This window comes from Osmerus eperlanus, chromosome 9, assembly GCF_963692335.1.
Source record: "Osmerus eperlanus chromosome 9, fOsmEpe2.1, whole genome shotgun sequence".
Classification (NCBI taxonomy): Eukaryota; Metazoa; Chordata; class Actinopteri; order Osmeriformes; family Osmeridae; genus Osmerus; species Osmerus eperlanus.
Genome location: NC_085026.1, coordinates 2281597 through 2300607, shown reverse-complemented (window position 1 = coordinate 2300607; position 19011 = coordinate 2281597). Strand labels below are relative to the sequence as shown.

The 19011-nt window shown below is 47.3% G+C and overlaps 3 protein-coding genes across 6 annotated transcripts in view; 1 reads left to right on the top strand and 2 right to left on the bottom strand.

Moving 5' to 3' along the window:
* Positions 1–5351, top strand: part of sptb (spectrin, beta, erythrocytic) — a 33053-nt gene extending 27702 nt beyond the window's left edge. For both annotated transcript variants that reach the window (XM_062469665.1, XM_062469664.1), the window contains 7 exons: positions 142–338; positions 730–815; positions 1756–1819; positions 1943–2196; positions 2458–2631; positions 2827–2869; positions 2975–5351. In XM_062469665.1, the coding sequence (XP_062325649.1) occupies positions 142–338; positions 730–815; positions 1756–1819; positions 1943–2196; positions 2458–2631; positions 2827–2869; positions 2975–3160 (1004 nt within the window). In that variant the 3' untranslated portion in view covers positions 3161–5351. The remainder of the gene's footprint in view (positions 1–141; positions 339–729; positions 816–1755; positions 1820–1942; positions 2197–2457; positions 2632–2826; positions 2870–2974) is intronic.
* A 353-nt stretch (positions 5352–5704) lies between these two features.
* Positions 5705–14543, bottom strand: LOC134026736 (synaptosomal-associated protein 23-like). 3 transcript variants are annotated; one of them, XM_062469668.1, is made up of 8 exons: positions 14416–14543; positions 11521–11614; positions 9809–9850; positions 9102–9150; positions 8838–8955; positions 8452–8631; positions 7978–8122; positions 5705–7866 (listed from the first exon to the last, which is right to left on the bottom strand). In XM_062469668.1, the coding sequence occupies exons 2-8, from the start codon at positions 11575–11577 to the stop codon at positions 7804–7806; spliced, it is 654 nt and encodes a 217-aa protein (XP_062325652.1). In that variant the 5' UTR covers positions 11578–11614; positions 14416–14543; the 3' UTR covers positions 5705–7803. The 3 variants fall into 3 exon arrangements, with proteins under 3 accessions (XP_062325652.1, XP_062325651.1, XP_062325650.1); XM_062469667.1 differs by lacking the exon at positions 14416–14543 and adding an exon at positions 13329–13456 and having other exon boundaries at positions 8458–8631; XM_062469666.1 differs by lacking the exon at positions 14416–14543 and adding an exon at positions 13329–13452.
* A 3114-nt stretch (positions 14544–17657) lies between these two features.
* Positions 17658–19011, bottom strand: part of efna2a (ephrin-A2a) — a 43721-nt gene continuing 42367 nt past the window's right edge. The window contains exon 4 of the mRNA XM_062469404.1: positions 17658–18824. Coding sequence (XP_062325388.1) covers positions 18700–18824 — 125 coding nt within the window. The 3' untranslated portion in view covers positions 17658–18699. The remainder of the gene's footprint in view (positions 18825–19011) is intronic.

Sequence of the window (19011 nt, the reverse complement as noted above, 5' to 3'; positions counted from 1 at the left end):
CTAATGTTGTGCTAGACAGACATCAGAATATCGGGCATCTCATTTCTCAGGCTGCGTTTTACGTGGTGCAAGAGGTGTGGTTCCTATCCTCCATGTTTGTAGTTCTGGAGGTGTGGTTCACATCCCCCATGCTGTCTGCAGTGCTGGAGGTGTGCCAGTTTGCGCGGGACGCGTCGGTGGCAGAGGCGTGGCTGATTGCCCAGGAGCCCTACGTGGCGAGCAGAGACCTGGGCCACACGGTGGACGAGGTGGAGAAGCTCCTGAAGAGACACGAGGCCTTCGAGAAGTCCACCGCCACCTGGGAGGAACGCTTCTCAGCTCTGGAGAGACTCACCACCGTACGCTCCACCTCTCTGTGTGTGTGTGTGCAGATTTGTGTGTGTTGTATGCGTGTGTTTGTGTCTGTGTGTGTTTTTATGTGTGTGTGTAGACGTGTGTGTGGGATGCGAGTGTGGGCTTGTGCGTGTGTCACTTGTCTGCGTGTGTGAGCGTGGTAGAGGTGTGTGTGTGTGTTTGTATGCTTGTAGATGTGTGTCCAGGTGTGTGTGTCGGATGTGAAAGCGGGTTTGTGCGCGTGTCACTTGTGTGCTTATGTGTGTGTGTTTGTTCGCGTCATTTTAGCAGACGCTTTTATCCAAAGCGACTTCCAAGAGAGAGCTTTCATGTGTGTTGTATGTGTGTGTATATCTGGTAACCCTGCACTAAACACTTGGTGTGTGTGTGTTTCAGCTGGAGCTTCTGGAACTGAGGAAACAGCAGCAAGAGATGCAGCAGTACAAACCAGAGAAGGAGCAGCACTCAGACAGAGACAGCAGGTAGCACACACACACACACACACATATAGTACATACATACATACACACACATGAAAACACACATGCATAGAATAGAAAATAAACTTGATTTGCCATTATTGTGTACACATGCATGCACACACACATACACAGACACACAAGTACAGAGATACTTTTGTTCTGAGGAACTGCTCTGGGGGGTATTCCAGAAAGCGGGTTTAGTAACCCTGAGTTTGGTAACCCTAAAATTAGGCAAACTCTGGGTTTTCCGTTCCAGAAAGAGAGGTAAGAAAACTTTTGGTCAGTTCCCATGGTAACTGACTCTGTGAACCTAACCTGCTCGCTAGCAGGTTTTCCATGACAAACTCTGCGTTTCTACCTATCCCCTCCCACTTTCTGAGCCTGATACAGTTGGGGTGTCCTTTCCTGGTTCAGCCGACCGATCTCAAACAAAATGTAATTCGCTTAGTTATACGCCAGGAGAGGATTTTAAGAAACAAAATAGTTGAAATAAAGACAAATTATTGTCTTCAATTATTGTATAGTCTTCTTCATTGCCTACAAATAGAAATCCAACAATGAGTATTTATATATGCTATTGTTCCTACAATTAACATTATTCACTTGTGACCATGTACCCTCCTGCAACTGGTGTTCAAGCAAATCAATTTCAAGATTGTAGGGGATAACATTGCCCAAACAACCAAAACTAATTCCCCTATGGTTTGAAGGAAGATGGGAAACTGAACAGTGTACTAACACACCTTCCTCGGGGAGAATGTCCCTGTACTTACTGTAAGTCGCTCTGGATAAGAGCGTCTGCTAAATGACTAAATGTAAATGTAACTCAGAGTTCAGGGTTAGGTTCACAGTTTGTTGAACCCGCTTTCTGCAATACCCCCCTGGATGACTCTCAAGGGTTTTAAACTACTAAGACCATGATCTATCTCCCAACCTCCAGGAGAGAAGACACAGGGTTTGTAGAGGACTCCTCCCAGGTGCACACCATAGAGGAGCAGACCATGGTTGGTATTATCTTATCGGTCGGTCAGTCAGTCGGTCTATCAACCCATCTATTTATCAATCTAACCCTTTCTCTCTCTCTCCCAACTTCACCCCGCAACTTTCTCTCTCCCCCCCCTCCTCAGTCTCGTTCGGCTGCGGGGCCAAGCTCGGGGCTGCTGGAGGGGCCGGGGGAGGGCTCCACGGCCCCTATGGTGTCAGAGATGCAAGGCAGCACCTCTCTGGAGATGGAGCCCTCAGTGTCTGGGCAGACACCCAGGGAGGCAGAGCGCGCCACCACCCTGCCCGCCGAACCTCTCCGCGCCCAGGTCGTGCTGCAGGAGGGCATGCTGGGAAGGAAACATGACCTAGAGGCCTTTGGGAAAAAGGCCTCCAACCGGTACTTTAGACCAGGCTGACAAATCGTACAGTTTTTTATAATTCATTCATTTATATTTATTCATGTCTCTAAAGGACAATTGGTTCTGCAGCAAGACCAGCATACAGACAAAACCATTTATGCCATATATTTATGTATTTATATTTTTGCCTTCAGCTCTTTCTTCTTGTACTTCTCCTTTGTTTTCTTATTTTCCTCTTCCCTAGAGGATTGTCCTAGCTGCTGTGTGTTTTATATGGCTTCTGTGCGTGCCTCCTCCAGGTCCTGGAACAACCTGTACTGCGCTCTGAAGCCAGGACAGATCTCCTTCTACAAGGACGCCAAGAGCTTTAGTCACAGCGTGACCTTCCACGGAGAAGACCCCCTCCTCCTCAGCAACGCCGTCTGGGAGCCCCTCGCCAACTACAAGAAGAAGAAGCACGTCTTCAAACTGCAGTATGAATCTGTTTGCCACTTTTCAAACTCTCTTACTTTCGGTCTCTCTCTTCTTCTTTCACTTTCTCTCTCACTCTCTCCCTCTCAAATTCACCCCCCCCCCCACACACACACACACACATACACATCATGTCTGATTGAGACCTACTACTCTTTATGTGATCTAATCCTAACTCCTTGTTGTCTCTTTCCCAGTCTGGCTGATGGCAGTGAATATCTGTTCCAGTGCAAGGATGAGGTAAGGCTGTCACCACACACCGGAAGCATTTTTACACGTGTTTCGGCATGCATTCCTGCGTGTGTATTTGACCGCGTGTGTTTGCTTTTGCTGTGTGTGTTGCAGGACGAGCTGCAGCGCTGGACCCAGGCCCTGGACAAGGCTGTTGGGGCCGAGGGGGAGCCAGTGGGGCCCTCGGGGGCTCGAGCCCAGACCCTGCCCCCTGCCTCCTCCACCACCACAACCCAGGAGCCCAGCTCAGGAAAGAAAGACAAGGAGAAAAGATTTGGTCGCTTCGCCAAGAAGAAGTGAAAAAGTGGACAGACGACAGGTCATAATAGGGATATTTTCATCACAACCTGGGCAGTGAGAGGAATTGTGTACAATCAGTAATGTACAATCAGTGAGATATAGCTTTTTATCACAATAGAGATTTTTTTACTTTTTATTTGTGAGAATTCAGATATAATGAAACATTGTAGTTTAGATTTGCCTGTATTTAAGCAAGTGTGTCATTGCAATAGTCCACCTAATATTATCATTTTTTTTCTGTGTGTCCTTTTTTGACAAAATTGCCAAGTTCCAATATTTAAATAAAAGCACAGGAATGCTCTTTTCACACTCAACCAAAGAATGTTTGTAAAATTCCTAATTTACTTGACTAAAATAGCTCATCTTCGCTTCAGTCTGGCATGCTTTGATATATGTATAACGTGTACTGGGACGTAGGACTAGTGGGCGTGCCAGTTAATCTGCCTTATTTCATCAAATGGTTGTGAACTGTAATACTGTGCTGTAGGATTTTGGAGCTCCAAACTCAAGACCACTTGAACCAGGTTAGTGGGTTTCATGTTAGGTTTGCATTTACAACAGTGAATCAATGTTTAACCTCGGCTGTGTGGCTGATAGATAGGGGAGTCTTGCACAGTGCTAGGCAGTGGAGCCACGTGAGCAGTCTTAGATAGAGGAGTCTTGCACAGTGCTAGGCAGTGGAGCCATGTGAGCAGTCTTAGATAGGGGAGTCTTGGACAGTGCTAGGCAGTGGAGCCACGTGAGCAGTCTTAGATAGAGGAGTCTTGGACAGTGCTAGGCAGTGGAGCCACGTGAGCAGTCTTAGATAGAGGAGTCTTGGACAGTGCTAGGCAGTGGAGCACGTGAGCAGTCTTAGATAGAGGAGTCTTGCACAGTGCTAGGCAGTGGAGCCACGTGAGCACAGTCGCGGCTATGCTAATTCATCCATCTATGCACTTGGAGGGCATGTCTTCCTGCATGATTGGGCAGGTGTGGACTGTTAAGACACTTCACAGAGATGAGCAGGAGGAGTCAATATAATCAACTATATTGACGCCCAAAACAGATTATAGTTTCAAGCACAGCTCTAAGTTTTAAGGAAATTAGTATTTATTGCCTTTGGTTCAAACACAACACTTGTATTAAACTGCAAATTTCATTTATATTGATATAGATACAAATGCATGAATTGTGACTTTTTTTTTCAACATGGTGCTACAGAAATATTCTCACGCTTTTAAAACTAGACCAATTTGATAAGCCACATTTTTTGTCCAGTCTGGCTGCAAGTACACACATACGATAGTGTATTGCACGTAATAATTTCTTTAACTTTATTTTTGTCCAACTTTTCCAAATGCCTGCCAAAGTCCAGGACAAACTAGACAAAATCTAGACGGCTTTTCCAAATCCCACTGTAGCAACATGTCTACTAGAAATATGCCTAGTACAGTATGTCTACTGGGAACATGCCCAACAGAAAATAATGTGTTTAAATGAATGTAAGGAGACAGGAGGTGACGTATGCAGTGATGAGGATATTCTGAAGTATAGATTTTATTTCAAATCACAGCTATCTTTTAGTCACATATAAGTAGTGGAATCATTGAGAATGTAGCTTTTATTTTCATCATGTGAAGTAAATACACCTACCCATGCACTACAGAATATGAAAGTGTTTTTGTAACATAGATACCAGTAAGGATCATAATTCAGCGTGGAACTGCTCATTAGTCATAGTTTAACGTTAACGGCGTAACCCCAGGGTCTTGTCCTGGTGTTAACCTATCGCTGAAACGGTCACTGCATCCTCCTTAAGGGGAAACTATCAATCCTTGTAGGGCGGCGTGACCCTTGCCCTTACTGTGGTGTCTCGGGTGGAGGCTGTGTAAAAGCAACTAGCACAGGGCTTATTAAAAAAAAGATCAAATCCATAATCGTCCTATGATAGTAGAAAAGAACTGCCTTTAAATATGGCCTGTGATACTTATACTATAAACATAGCTTCAGCATGAGTTTAACAGGAATATTGAGATCTCATACTTGCCATCCTTATTCAGATACCGTTGTTATACTCCGCTCACTTTCCTTCTCCTTCCAGCCATTTCTGTTTATATCAGCATTTTCTACGGAGCTATGTACAAACAAATGTTGACCGCAAATGTCTCATACATTTTGAGAGATAAACTTGGGAATAAACTTATGAAAATAACTCATTTGGGTCTGTGTTCTCTTGATGTAAGTAAGTAAGTAAGACTTTATTTATATAGCACTTTTCATACAAGAATTGCAGCTCAAAGTGCTTTACATAAAATTAACAAAACAATAATACAAGTGTTGATCTAAACTAGCCGCACTCTATCTGCGGTCTCTCGAATCGATCTTAGATCCGAGCTGCTACTTGCAGTTTCTAATACACAAACATGACAAGGGGGTAGACAGGACAAGACAAGGTAAACATGAGGAGAGATGAGGAAAAAAGGCAACACCCAGACAATGCTCCTAGAGGAGTACAGTGTGGGAATACGGTTATCGTGGAGGATTCAAAGGACAAAGACAATGATGGTCATCAGAGGAAACATTTATTGAAATATACAAATATTTATCTTGGACAGGAAGAATGAAACAATTCGGTTATGAAATACAAGGCACTTTGCTTGTGAGTTCCACAGCTCTCCATACCCAGACTGGGATAGGATCAGAAAGGCCCAAGCTGCTGTACATATTGAAAACCAAAGGGACAGTTGGTGTACATTTACATGACAAGAGGCTGTCACCTCCACACCTGACCAACAGCCTCAGGACTTCTCATACCTGATAAAAACACCCCACAAACGGCAGTTCAACGTGCTGAAATGATCATTTACAGCAATCCAAAACATTTAAATGAACAGTTCATTTCTATCTTTGTTAGCTCCAGAGCTGATCATGTCTGGAATCTGCAGTGTTCCAGTTTAAATATGTTACATGCGAAATAACCAGACAGAGTGAGGAGTGAGAAGTGTCCCCCTGTACAACGCTGACCTCAGCACACAGGCTCCCAGTGTGGACTAACTTAAAGAGGAGTTGTCTTTTTAGGAGCGTCAACACTGTTCCTGAAGAGCTTTCTTCCTGGAGGTTTTTGCTCCAAACCCCACGTGTAATCGTCTCTTCAGAACAAGGCTGTGACAAAACAACTCCTCCCATGTAGGCAGACCTGGGTCGATCCCTATCAGCAACCCCAATCAAACACGTCGGTGCACTTGATTAGTCTCACCCACTGAGATAAAAAAATGAATGGGTCAATCCCTGAGGTGCCAACTGCCATCCAAATCAAACGCGCCCAATCACTTCGAGGTAATTGATACCCGGGATTGGCCCAGGTCTGGTCAGGGCCCTGTTCTCATTGGTGGGCTGACAGGAACAGCCGGTGTGCTGAGCCCAGAGGGGTGGACAGAGATATGAGGTGACTCTTGGATGAACACACAAGGTAGCCCAGATAGACACAGCCTGGTTAATCAGAGAGCAGAGGAGGAGTCTCCACACACCGCTACCTCCCCAGACAACAGTGCGGAGCAGTGGAGTCTAAGCACAGCATCGGTTCTACTGGTGGCACTGGCTATTCTAACCTCAGACCACACCCATAGTACTCCGATTCATTCATATTCAAGTGGATCTAAATGGCAATCCCTCATTGTGATTAAATAGTCGCCTCTTCTCGTTCTCTGTGGTGAGAATGAGGGTCTTACAAATACACCCGTATCTAGGCACAAAACCCACTTTTCTATTATATTCAAAATCGATACACAAACACAAATCTTCTAAACAAGAGCATCCCTTCCCAGAGGCCTCTGCTCTGGACACGTCCCCTTTTCAAAAACGGGATAAATGAAATTGGGGTACTGTTAAAAAAGCTAACTTTATTAACAAGTCATTTATGCTTTATAATAATAATTAAATAGGCACATTATCTTCCAAAACAACAATTATTGGAAACGATTAGATACAAAAATAATTACAGGAGGATCCCTACACGTCATGATTTGAAGATGCTGGTTTTAAGAATGGGGATGCGAACCCATAACAGGCACTTTACGACAGAACCGAACGCTGCCATGGCAAAAACACATCACTCACACCCCCGGTTGGTGAGCAATGGCACAACTGATCTGCACACGAGGTCTGTGTGGATCATACAGCTCAGCTACACACCACAGCATAGAGAAAAAGAGGGGGGAGAGAGAAAGAGAGGGCAAGGAGAGATGGAGTCAGAGACGGGTAGCGAGAGAGAGCGAGAGATCCTTCTCCTCAGATCGACAGCCACATCTGCTGTGACACATGACTCATATGAGGATGAGTCATGTGACACAGTGATATTTCCTGCTCAGAGGGCCTCTAATGCGAGTCTCTCTCTCGCTCCCCTCTCTCTCTCAGTCCTGTGTGTCTGTGTGGTGTAGCTAAAGGGAGGGTGTAGGAGACTGTCTAGGGAATGGCACAGCATGGCAGGAGGGTGCTGGTGAAGACGATCTTCTAGGCCAAGTTGGATTTTGTTCACAAGGAGAGTGTGACTGTGTGTGTGTGACTGTGTGTGTGTGACTGTGTGTATGTATATGTGTGTGTGAAAATGAAGGCTACGATAGTAAGGTTAAAGGCTGTTGGTGGTTGGTGAATGTGGAGCCGGCCCTCTATTTGATGAGTTTGTTGGCTCTCTGGTTGGCCTCATCGATACGAGCTTTGTTCATGTCCGCCTGATAGAGAGAGATAGAGAGAGAGATCATTATTTGATTATGAAAGATTATGAAAACTGATCAGAGCTGCTACTGATAATGAGGAAGATGATGACCGTGATGAAGACCCACCTTGTCGTTGATGCGGTCGATCTGCTGGTTCTGCTTCTCTATCTCGGTGCCCATGTCCATGGCCATGTTCTTCAGGTTCCCTATGATGCTGCCCACCTGGTCCAAGTTTTCCTCCATCTCGTCCTCCCGCGCATCGTTGGTTATCCTGGAGGAGAGAGAGAGACAGACGGACGGACAGAGAGAGCATAAGAGAGAGCAAGAGAGCATGAGAGCATGAGAGGGAGAGAGAGAAAGACAAAGCGCGCGAGAGAGAGAGACAGACAGACAGACAGAGAGAGACAGAGAGAGAGAGAGAGAGAGAGAGAGAGAGAGAGAGAGAGAGAGAGAGAGAGCACACACAACAACTGGCATCAGATCTCTTCAGATCCAGTGTGGTTAAGAACACAGCAGAAGCTCCATCTGATACAGGCTCTTGTAACTGTCCGGCGTAGCTGGGCTTGGCGCCAGTACAGTAACCCCCCCCCCCACACACACACACACCTCTTGAGTCCTGAGGACGTGGCGGACTGTTGTTGCTGGGGGGCTTTTCCGTTGCCGACCCCCGGGGGCTGCCTGCAGACGACCCCGTCCTCACCCCCCTCTCCTGCAGAGCCGTTGTCACCTCCTGTCCCCCAGGTACGCTTGTAACGCGAGTCATGCTCGATGGATGTCACCCTGGATATGGGCCCATCACAAACACACACACACACAATCTGTGAGCTGGAAATACTTGAAAATTTGAATGCTATGTGCTGAGAAACCCAGGTTGAATGTCCTCTTTCTATTCTACCATCTATTTCCATTTCTATTCTACTTTAACCAACCCTAGCCTGTCTCCTACACCCTAGCCTGTCTCCTAAGCCAGTGTTGGTGAGGGCTACCTGTCACAGGGGCAGACGCAGAGACCGCAGCACCTGGAGAGGTCTGTCAGGTTCCTCTCAGCCTGCTTCATGTCCTGGTTGATCTGGTCCATCCCCTGCTCCACGCCCTTCAGTTGCTCTGACAGGAGTCAAGGTCACACATACACACCGGGACACATACATCAGGACACATACGCACACAGGTCACTCACATACACAGACAGATGCGCACACACACACACACGTCCTGACTACAGTCAGGGTCATGCAAGGGTCATGCCTCACCTCCCTGCTCATCCAGCATGACAATGGTGTTGACGCCCGTCTGTCTGCTCTGTAGAGGAGAACACACAACCTTCAGACCCACAGGACCAAGTTACAGCCCTACTAGACCCAGTTACAGCCCTACTAGACCCAGTTACAGCCCTACTGGACCCAGTTACAGCCCTACAGGACCAAGTTACAGCCCTACAGGACCAAGTTACAGTCCTACTGGACCCAGTTACAGCCCTACAGGACCCAGTTACAGCCCTACTAGACCCAGTTACAGCCCTACTGGACCAAGTTACAGCCCTACAGGACCAAGTTACAGCCCTACAGGACCCAGTTACAGCCCTACTAGACCCAGGTACAGCCCTACTCGACCCAGTTACAGCCCTACTGGACCCAGTTACAGCCTTACTTGACCAAGTTACAGCCCTACTGGGCCCAGTTACAGGCCTACTGGACCAAGTTACAGCCCTCCTGGACCTAGTTACAGCCCTACAGGACCACGTTACAGCCCTACTAGACCCAGTTACTGCCCTACTGGACCAAGTTACAGGCCTACTGGACCATGTTACAGCTCTATAAGAATCTGGGTTTGAGGGGCGCTGGGGTGGGGGCTGTTTGGGAAACACCCATATTAGGGTATAAATCACACTTGTGTGGTCCTTTATTTGACTTGTTACCCCCCTAAGGCTCTTTGACCTGTGAGCAGGACTATTACTCACCTCCTCAGCCATCTGAAGCATCCGCCTGGTGCTCTCCAGAGACTGGTGGGACAACCACACACACACACACACACACACACACAGGTTAGGGTTGCTAGGAGACCGCAGCCTGCACAAGAGGCTCCGCCCACACTTCTACAAACTGACAGTTGCCACACAAACCAGGCACACACACACACACACACACACACACACACACACACACACAATAAAGACACACATACTGCAGACACACTACAGTACGACACACAGGTAAGAACTGTACAGAGGGACAAAGGCTGATGATTTGTTGTGCTGACCTCTACAGGTCTCGACATTCAAATCAACAAAACAACAACGTGCTTGTAAATCTACTGAGCACTGAAGCGTAAACCTAAACTGTCCTACTTGATAACCAATCAGACACATGCACACACGCACGCACACGCATGCACCCTCTCTCTCTCCAAGTGGCTCTGTTTACATCTGGCAAGACAAATCCTCATCAGGTGCCTTGATGAGCTCACACCTGAGAACACACAACCAGGAAGCGAGTCCCTCCCCGGCCACACACATGAAGGAATGCAGTCTGATCAGGTGAGGAGAGGGGGAGGAAACAGGCGACAGCAGGAGAGGAGTGAAGAGCGGAGGGGGAAAATGGAGAGGGAGGACATGACTCTGGAAAGATCTTCGAATTCGATAGAGCATGTATGGCTTCCTGTTGTTCTCTACCAGATGATGTACGGTGTTAAAGAGCAGTTAAAGAAAAAAGCAGAGAGACAGGCAGGTGGGGACTGGCAGCTGATGTCAAACAGACAGGTAGCTGAGACAGACAGGTAGCTGATGTCAGACAGACAGCTGATGTCAGACAGACAGGTAGCTGAGACAGACAGGTAGCTGAGACAGACAGATAGCTAATGTCAGACAGACAGGGTATCTGGTGTTAGACAGACAGACAGCTGAGACAGACAGACAGCTGATGTCAGACAGACAGGTAGCTGAGACAGACAGATAGCTAATGTCAGACAGGGTATCTGGTGTTAGACAGACAGACAGCTGATGTCAGACAGACAGGCTGGACTAGGAGGTTGTTACGGTGAGGTCAGTTTACCCAGAGCCACAGCTGGAAGGGTAAGCAGCGTTAGCAGAGAGAGCCTGCTGTGCTCTGAGGTCCTAACCCCAGCACACACAGGCACCAGGCAGCCAGGAAGCAGGGAGAAACACACAGGAAGGACAATCGTCACGACGAGAGAAGAACAAGTGCAAAACATTAGCGGCATACAATATCATTATGTTTGAAAACGAGGTGGGATAAAATCACAAGCACTGTTTAAAAATCACTTCCAGTTAGCAGTGTGTTAGCCACTGACTTGTTAGCCACTGACTTGTTAGCCACTGACTTGTTAGCCACTGACTTGTTAGCCACTGACTTGTTAGCCACTGACTTGTTAGCCACTGACTTGTTAGCCACTGACTTGTTAGCCACTGACTTGTTAGCCACTGACTTGTTAGCCACTGACTTGTTAGCCACTGACTTGTTAGCCACTGACTTGTTAGCCACTGACTTGTTAGCCACTGACTTGTTAGCGGCTAACCAATGAGGTTCCTCTGAGCCAAGCATCCAGTTGACTGATCTCAGTTTCAACCAATTGAGGGCAGTCAAAAACAGCTGCACACCAATGGAGAGAGAGACCTAACACAGGGTCTGAGAGGATCCAGGGGTCAAACTGTACCTCGTCGGTCACTTGGTTGGCCCTCATTTTGATATCTTCCACTTCCATGTCAGCCATGTTGATGCTGGAGTCTCCTCCGTTTGTACGCTGAGGCCTGGGGGAGGAGGAGCAGAGGTCAGGGGTCATGCGTTAAACAGCAGCAGCTGGGAACTTGACAATGAGAAACGGCACGGCCAAGAGGTCATACAGAAGCCCAGAGGCATCCAAACCAGAGTGGGAGTAGAGATGAGATTAGATAGTAAGGCAGTTTTGAGTGTGTTCATGGCAGAGGTTGTGCTGTATTGGAATTATACAGAGAGCTTAGCTGAGACATGGAACACTGCAACCAGAGGCCATCTGGAGAAGATGTTGATGAGATTGTAGAACACTACTGACAGAACACTAAGGTTATAGAACCCACCAACATCCTTAACACAGAACGATATGCTTAGCATCTTTTATACCCTTTTCTCTGTGTTGTCCTGGCCCAGAGGTATGTGGAATGTGTTAGTGTACAGGAGAACAAACAAATCCATAGACAAAGGAGCAGCATTTTTGCGATCTCAGAACAGTAGTTCCTGGTCACCAAGGTTTATCCCCATTAGCATGCCCTGAGTGTCCTGCCCCCAGCGCCAGCCATCTGACCAGCACTAGCTCAATGACTACAGTGCCTACCCCCCAGCAAGCATGTTCACAATGAGGGGACAGTGATAAGGAGCTAGCGATAAGGAAGAGTCATGAGTGGTGGCAACACATTAGCTACCTTACAACCTTCTTCTCTCAAAGAAAGACACCCATCTTATGGACTGTATGTCAGAGAGGGTACATAAGTTGGTGTCATAATGACAGGTTCATAGTTCATGCTGTTATGTTGACTAGGCTTTCAAGACAGCTGTCGTCACATGTAGACATGATTAAACACTAACTCACCAGGACCCAGCTGAGCTTTGAAGCAAGTGGCAACATGAAAACGATATAGCATTATCACGCTTTCACTCTTCTGAAAAACGTTTATGCAGGCTACCACATATAGCCTGCTGATTAACGACAAAAGCAAGTTATGAGACACAAAGTACCAATAGGCCTTGTTGTATTGGATGTTCAGTTCAAAATACAAAATCTGGACTGTCAAATACACAAGCCGCGCACACATTCTCAGTGGCCAGGGATGGAGTCAAAATCTCAGCCTGAATGATTGTTTTAGGATGGTACCACCTCCACCTCATTTTAAACCAGGAAAAACACTGCAAACACCGAGGGAACGTAAACTCATTTCCTTTTTATTCTCTTCCTCTGCAGTTCAAGTGACTTCCTGTTTTCGCTTTAACCCTGAACCGTAGCTTCCCTTCGACAGACACAGACCAACAGGAGACAAACTTGGAACGAGTACTAGTCAGCTGAGCAGTTAGAAAATAACATTGTTGACTTTGCCTTACCCATAGTTCAATGCCTACTTTCCCAGGCTGGTTGATGACCTGGAACATTCTGGGAAAAATCTGGAGTAGGCTATATAAACCAGGAGAAAGCCAGTGATGTGCTCCTGTTTGAAGGCCTCACGTTGACGAATACTGACGCACTGCAGTGAAGGCTACTCACACACAGGATGGGGCCTCAACTTCAACAACACACAAGGCGTGCTTGCAACATTTGGTTCACACATGTATGCTGCTGAAGCACCATATTCTCCAGAGCCACTTCACAGGCCTGTTTCACACCAGACAACCTCCACAAACACCACACAACCAACGCCTAGACATTGATAATGGTCCCACACCATCACATCCATGACTCGCTTAGATATTGTTTATGACTCTGTTTTAAACACGTACCCACTCATGTTTCCACAGCTGCAGTTCACTCCAGCAGTCGAACTCCTGGCTTAGCAATGCCTCTCAAACACAGACAAACACTTCCTGATCTTCTACATAAACCTGTTCTCCTGGTTCACCATCTACGTCTCTTCTCAGGTCATACGTGTGACGTCTCTTTCTCTCTCTGTCTCCATTCTCTCATCAAGTCATCCACACGTCATTGTGCTCTAACAATATCCAGCCATGCACTCTATGGCGTTTTTACACCAGAACTTTGAGGTGTAGTGCGATGGTGTATGGAAACATGTTGTCCACCAATGAACTATTGAAAGCTGATGCTCTTAAGTTTGTGTGTACAAAGACAGCTAATAAAAAGTCATAGTATAAGGAAGCATAATAAACGGAAGCCAATGTCACTGCTGGGTGGAATTTCACATCTGCACACCACAATGTTCACTAAAAGTTGTAACTGTCACGGGATTAATGTCACAGCTTTACATATTTTGGTTGTACCGATCAGTTGCTGTCTTATGACATTACACCTGATCAGTTAATCATTATCTAGCTCGCTAGTTCTATTAAATTGGCACCATATGTGTGTTAGTCTTCGGCACTCATCTACAGAGAATGAATAGAAAGTAGCAGATTAAAATTGCTTTAGTGGCCGGGATTTAAAGAGGCATGAGTGTCCCAATGCAGCCAGGTGACAGGACCAACACCCAACCAGCTAGCCACAGTAGCTAGAGCCATAGCAAGCTACTTGCTAGCTGAATGGTTCTTTCAAATTAAAGCCTAAATTCACATTTTTAACCCCAGCGGACATCCCGTCACATAACTGACTACCAGTAGTTATCAAATCAATTGATCATTTGACAATCGAACTCAACACATTCCGTAAACTTGACTTTATAAAACTTCTTCCTGCTTAGTTAAAAGTTGTTCCAGGCGCAAAGGTTGAGAACGGACACAGCGGAGGATCCAGTTGCAACTCCGCTCCCGCTGGTTCCTCATTTGAAAGAATGGCGCATTAGCAAAACTGTCCGTCGGTTTGGTGCATTTGTTAATGGAATGCAAACATACCAGTTGTTATCAGACTGATACTTACAGAGATAGCGAAGTGTCCTTGTCTAAAAGAATCTTGGAACACCCCTTGGAGCTTGTAATGGGTACGCTTCGGAAATTCCTCCACTGGTTGGCGGTTGGCACTTCTTTAGAAGTTGTCGCTGATTGCGCATGTCTTGTCATATGACTATTACTAGTTGCACGGTTCTGTTTTGACCACAAGAGGGCAGCAAGCATCCCTCAATGGACCCACCCAACTCAACCTGCTCCACAATCGGCATGGAAGATACTTTTTTGCTAGATTCAATTTGATTCCTGTTTACAACGTCCTCCAAATTTGCCAACACGTCAGAGCTCTAGGTGTATCCAACCGTTCCAGTCATATTGACTTGAGGCCTACCGATACATAAATGTCCTGTGATGAATAAATACCCTCCCTCCCACTTTGGGGCATTAGAGGCCCTGGCTGTGACCTCCAGCTTAAATACCCTCCGCTACATTCTCCATAACTAATGGGCCAAGCTTGCTAAATGTTTCATGGTTACCCTAGCTTGCTGCCACCTCTCTGCTGTGTAGCAGCCCGCAGTGACGTTTGCCCCTGCCCTCTCAGCCCATGTATCTTTCATAGAGTCTACATAGCATGCATTATTCAGGCCCCAACACCGTGTCCGCTTGGATGTATGTGTGTGTCGGAGATAGAGAGAGTGAAAAAATGGGAGGGAGAGAGAAAAGAGTGAGTGTATGTGTTTGTGTCTGTTCAAGTGAGAGTGAGTGAGTGAGTGTAGGGGTGAGAGAGAGAGAGAGAGAGAAAGAGAGAGAGAGAGAGAGAGAGAGAGAGAGAGAGAAAGAGAGAGACAGAGATTGTGTGTGGGAGCCTTACATACATTTCACGCCATGCCACATTTCATAGAACATCCAACAGCCCTTGAAGAGCCGAAAATTAGTATTTCCTTTTAAATTACAGCCATGTGTGTGTGTCCGAAAGTGTGTGTGGGGTGTCCGAAAGTGTGTGTGGGGCTTTGGAGTGTGTGTTTGCTGTGTCAGAGAGTGGTGTATTGGTGTGTGTGCGTGCAGTTCCCACATCCAGGACCTAACCCTTTCCTCATGCTGATTCTCATTAATGCTGATGGAAGCTCTGCCCTAATTCCATAATTCTTAAATCATGTCAGTTAGCACAATGTGAGGAGACAAACGTACAAAAGAGGAGAGAGGAGATTGTCCTAAACTCAATCCTGCATCCAGCCCTACCTCTCTCTCTCTCCTCACCCTCTTTCCAGCCCTACCTCTCTCCCTCTCCCTCCATCTCTCTCTCCTCACCCTCTCTCCAGCCCTACCCCTCTCCTCTATCCTCTCTATACTCCCCCTCTCCAGCCCTCCCTCTCTCTCCTCTCTCCCTCCATCTCTCTCTTCACCCCCTCTCTCCAGCCCTACCTCTCTCTCCTCTCTCCCTCCATCTCTCTCTCCTCACCCTCTCTACAGCCCTACCCCTCTCCTCTATCCTCTCCCTCTCTATACTCCCCCTCTCCAGCCCTCTCTCTCTCTCCTCTCTCCCTCCATCTCTCTCTTCACCCCCTCTCTCCAGCCCTACCTCTCTCCCTCCATCTCTCTCTCCTCACCGTCATCTGTCATCGATCTCCAAGTGCAGCCAAGTGTGTGTGTGTATGTTTATTTGTGTGCTCTCCCAGAAAATTTGGCTTTTGATCAAATAAAAACAGTGTATTTCAATTTTCAATTCATCCAACATATTACTTCGCTCTGTGTCAACAATAATCTGTGTCCCACATGAGGTCAAGCCAATAAAAATAATCAAATTAATCAAGTTTGGAAAAGAAAATAAATTGTGTGCGTGTGTGTGTGTGTGTCTCAGATTCTAATCAAAGCGCAATGCCAGATCATTGGTTTCTCATGATGTCAGCGTGCACATCTGCTCTCTTCTGGCTCTGTTCCAGTTCTTTTACACATCTCTCTGTTCTCCTCTCCTCCACTACATCCGTTCTCAGGTGGACTCTGAGGTTCGAGCAATCCTCATTATGTCAGAGTACTGCTTTGCCAGAAGAGAAGGCTGTCCTTGGCAGTGTCACAACAGCGGCAAGCAGCAGCGTTACCTGGTCTCCTGTCTTTCACGATGGCCAACCAAAGCAGACCAAAGCACTTTTTCCTCATTCAGGAAAAGTGGTTCAATGAGGATAGCTACATGAAGGAAGCATCTCCAGTCCTGGTCTGTGTGTGTTCAGCTGTCTTCTGGGCTCATGTTGGATGGAATGATGCTGGGGGGGAACTGGGAGGATTTGAGAGATGAGATCACCGTGTCGCTCCACAGCGAATCACGGTGAAGTTCGCTCGTCGGAGATGACAGTCTAATTGGGACTCAGGAACGAACAGGAACGTCATGGGTAACGAACGTGAATATATTTCCGGAGATATTTCCGGCAAAATCTTGTAGCGATTTGCACTTTATGTTTTTCTGTAGACAAAAAGACAATCTTTATTTGTGTGTTTCTCGCCTCACTTACAGTACGCTTGCTTGTTTACTTTCGACCGGATAAGGTCAGCTGTACAAAAACATCACCACAGAATGCAGACAGACGGGCACATTGTTGACACCTGGAGGTAACCTAACTAACAGGCCATGATAGGATCACAATGCGTGATGACACAAACCAGGAAGGAATAATAACAACAAAACAACAACAACAACATCAACATGGTCTTCATCAGTGGAACGGAAGAGCAGAGCCTACGTCATCCCTTTCATCTTCCACAGGCTAACAACCCAGCACACAGGAGTCATTAACAGTGCTTTTAAATGCTACAAAAATAGGATGAAACAGGGAAAAATATATGTCCCTTGTTTTGTTTCCTTGTTTGTCTGTTTGTAAGCGTGTGTGTGGTACACATTGTATGTGTGTGTGTGCGAGTCGACTGTATGCGTATGTGTGTGTATTTGTGTGTGTGAGGGCACGTGATCGTGTGTGTGTGAACGTGTGTAGCGTGTGTGTCTGCGTGTGTTCATGTCTGTGTGTTGTGCTTACGAGCACATTCACAGTGCTTCCTCATTATGTTCGCACCCCAACACTAAAGAAGTCTTGGTCCCCTGACACTGCCTCTCTCTCTCTCTCTCTCTCTCTCTCTCTCTCTCTCTCTCTCTCTCTCTCTCTCTCTCTCTCTCTCTCTCTCTCTCTCTCTCTCTCTCTCTCTCTCTCCCTCCCTCCCTCCCTCCCTCCCTCCCTCCCTCCCTCCCTGTTCATCATACTGCTCAGTCTAGCAATGTCTGTGAGATCCAGATTCTGTCAGCGCTGGTTCTGTGTCACGGTGTGGGAACCCCTCGTCACACCACGGTCACCGCACTGTCCCTTCTCCCTCATCAGAGGCCTTCAGCACCGACCCGGGGCCAGCTCCAGTTCTCCTTCTGTCCATCCACACCAGCCCGCGGCTGGTCAACGGCTGATCAGGTCAGTCAAGTTGTGGTTGATGTCCATTTGTCTAGCTGTCGGCCAGAGCAGTCAAATCCAAGATGGGCTCACGAGAGAGGAGAGGGATTCTGGATTTCCTTTCTAGGTTTCGACATTCTCAGCCCGGCGTGTCGGTTGCTTTTGTGAGTCCACGTCTCGCGGTGAAAAAATAGAGGTCATCATTACAAACAAGATCAGTTCAGATTAGGTTTCACAGTGGTCATGCAATTCTGTGCCTCCTCCTTTTCTCTCTCTTTCTGTCCATCTCTCCCAATCCCTCCAACCCACACTCCCTACTCCCCCCCACCCCCTCACACCGTCCCAGTCAGAGAAGGCAGGTGACCAGTCATACATACATACATAGTTAGACGATAGTTGGGTGACCAGTGGTACATTCATACATGAGAGTCATGATCTCAACAGCCACTGAGTCAACAAACAGTGCCAGACGCCTGCTTAGACAGGCTGTGATAAATGCTTCGATTAAAGACATGAATTAGACAAGACACATCCCCTACCTGAAATATACACCCTAGCCCCCTTTACCCCCTGTCCTCCCCACTAACTCCACCCAGCAGGGGGAAGGGGAGGTGGCTCAAACCCAGCTAACCCCTGAAATGAGTGCAAAGAGAATCCCCATGTCGACCAGCAGGGAGGTGCATATCTACAGCAACAGGTCCGCTCCACCCAGCGCTGAAGGGTGTCTGGGGCTGGGATGTGGAGAGGGCTGGTAGTGGGTTTAGGGGGTTGGTGGTGGTAGACGAGGTGGGGGAGAACAGACAGATGGCTTCCCTGAGGGCTGGTGGGGGTTCCAGGGATAGCCAGCCCAGCCACCCTGGGCAGGAGCTCCAGGGAGGGGGGTGGGGTGTGGGGGGTCACAGCGATGAGACCCGTCCCAGTAGCAGGGAGGCCAGGGCGGGCAGGAGGGAGTAGGACACTGGCATCAAGCTTGGACCTCCATCAGTCAGGAAGGGCTCCGGAGAATCGTAGCCAGAACCATCTGAAACAGAGATAGAGAGAGGACAACGACAGAACAGTCTGAACGGAGAGAAGGACGAAGACAGGACTAAATGAAACGCAACAGAGACCAAAGGACACAGAGACAGAGGTAGAGAAAGAGAGAGCATTAGGAAAAGATAGAAAGAGATATCGAGTGAGAGAGAAAGAGCGAGCGAAAGCAAGAGAGA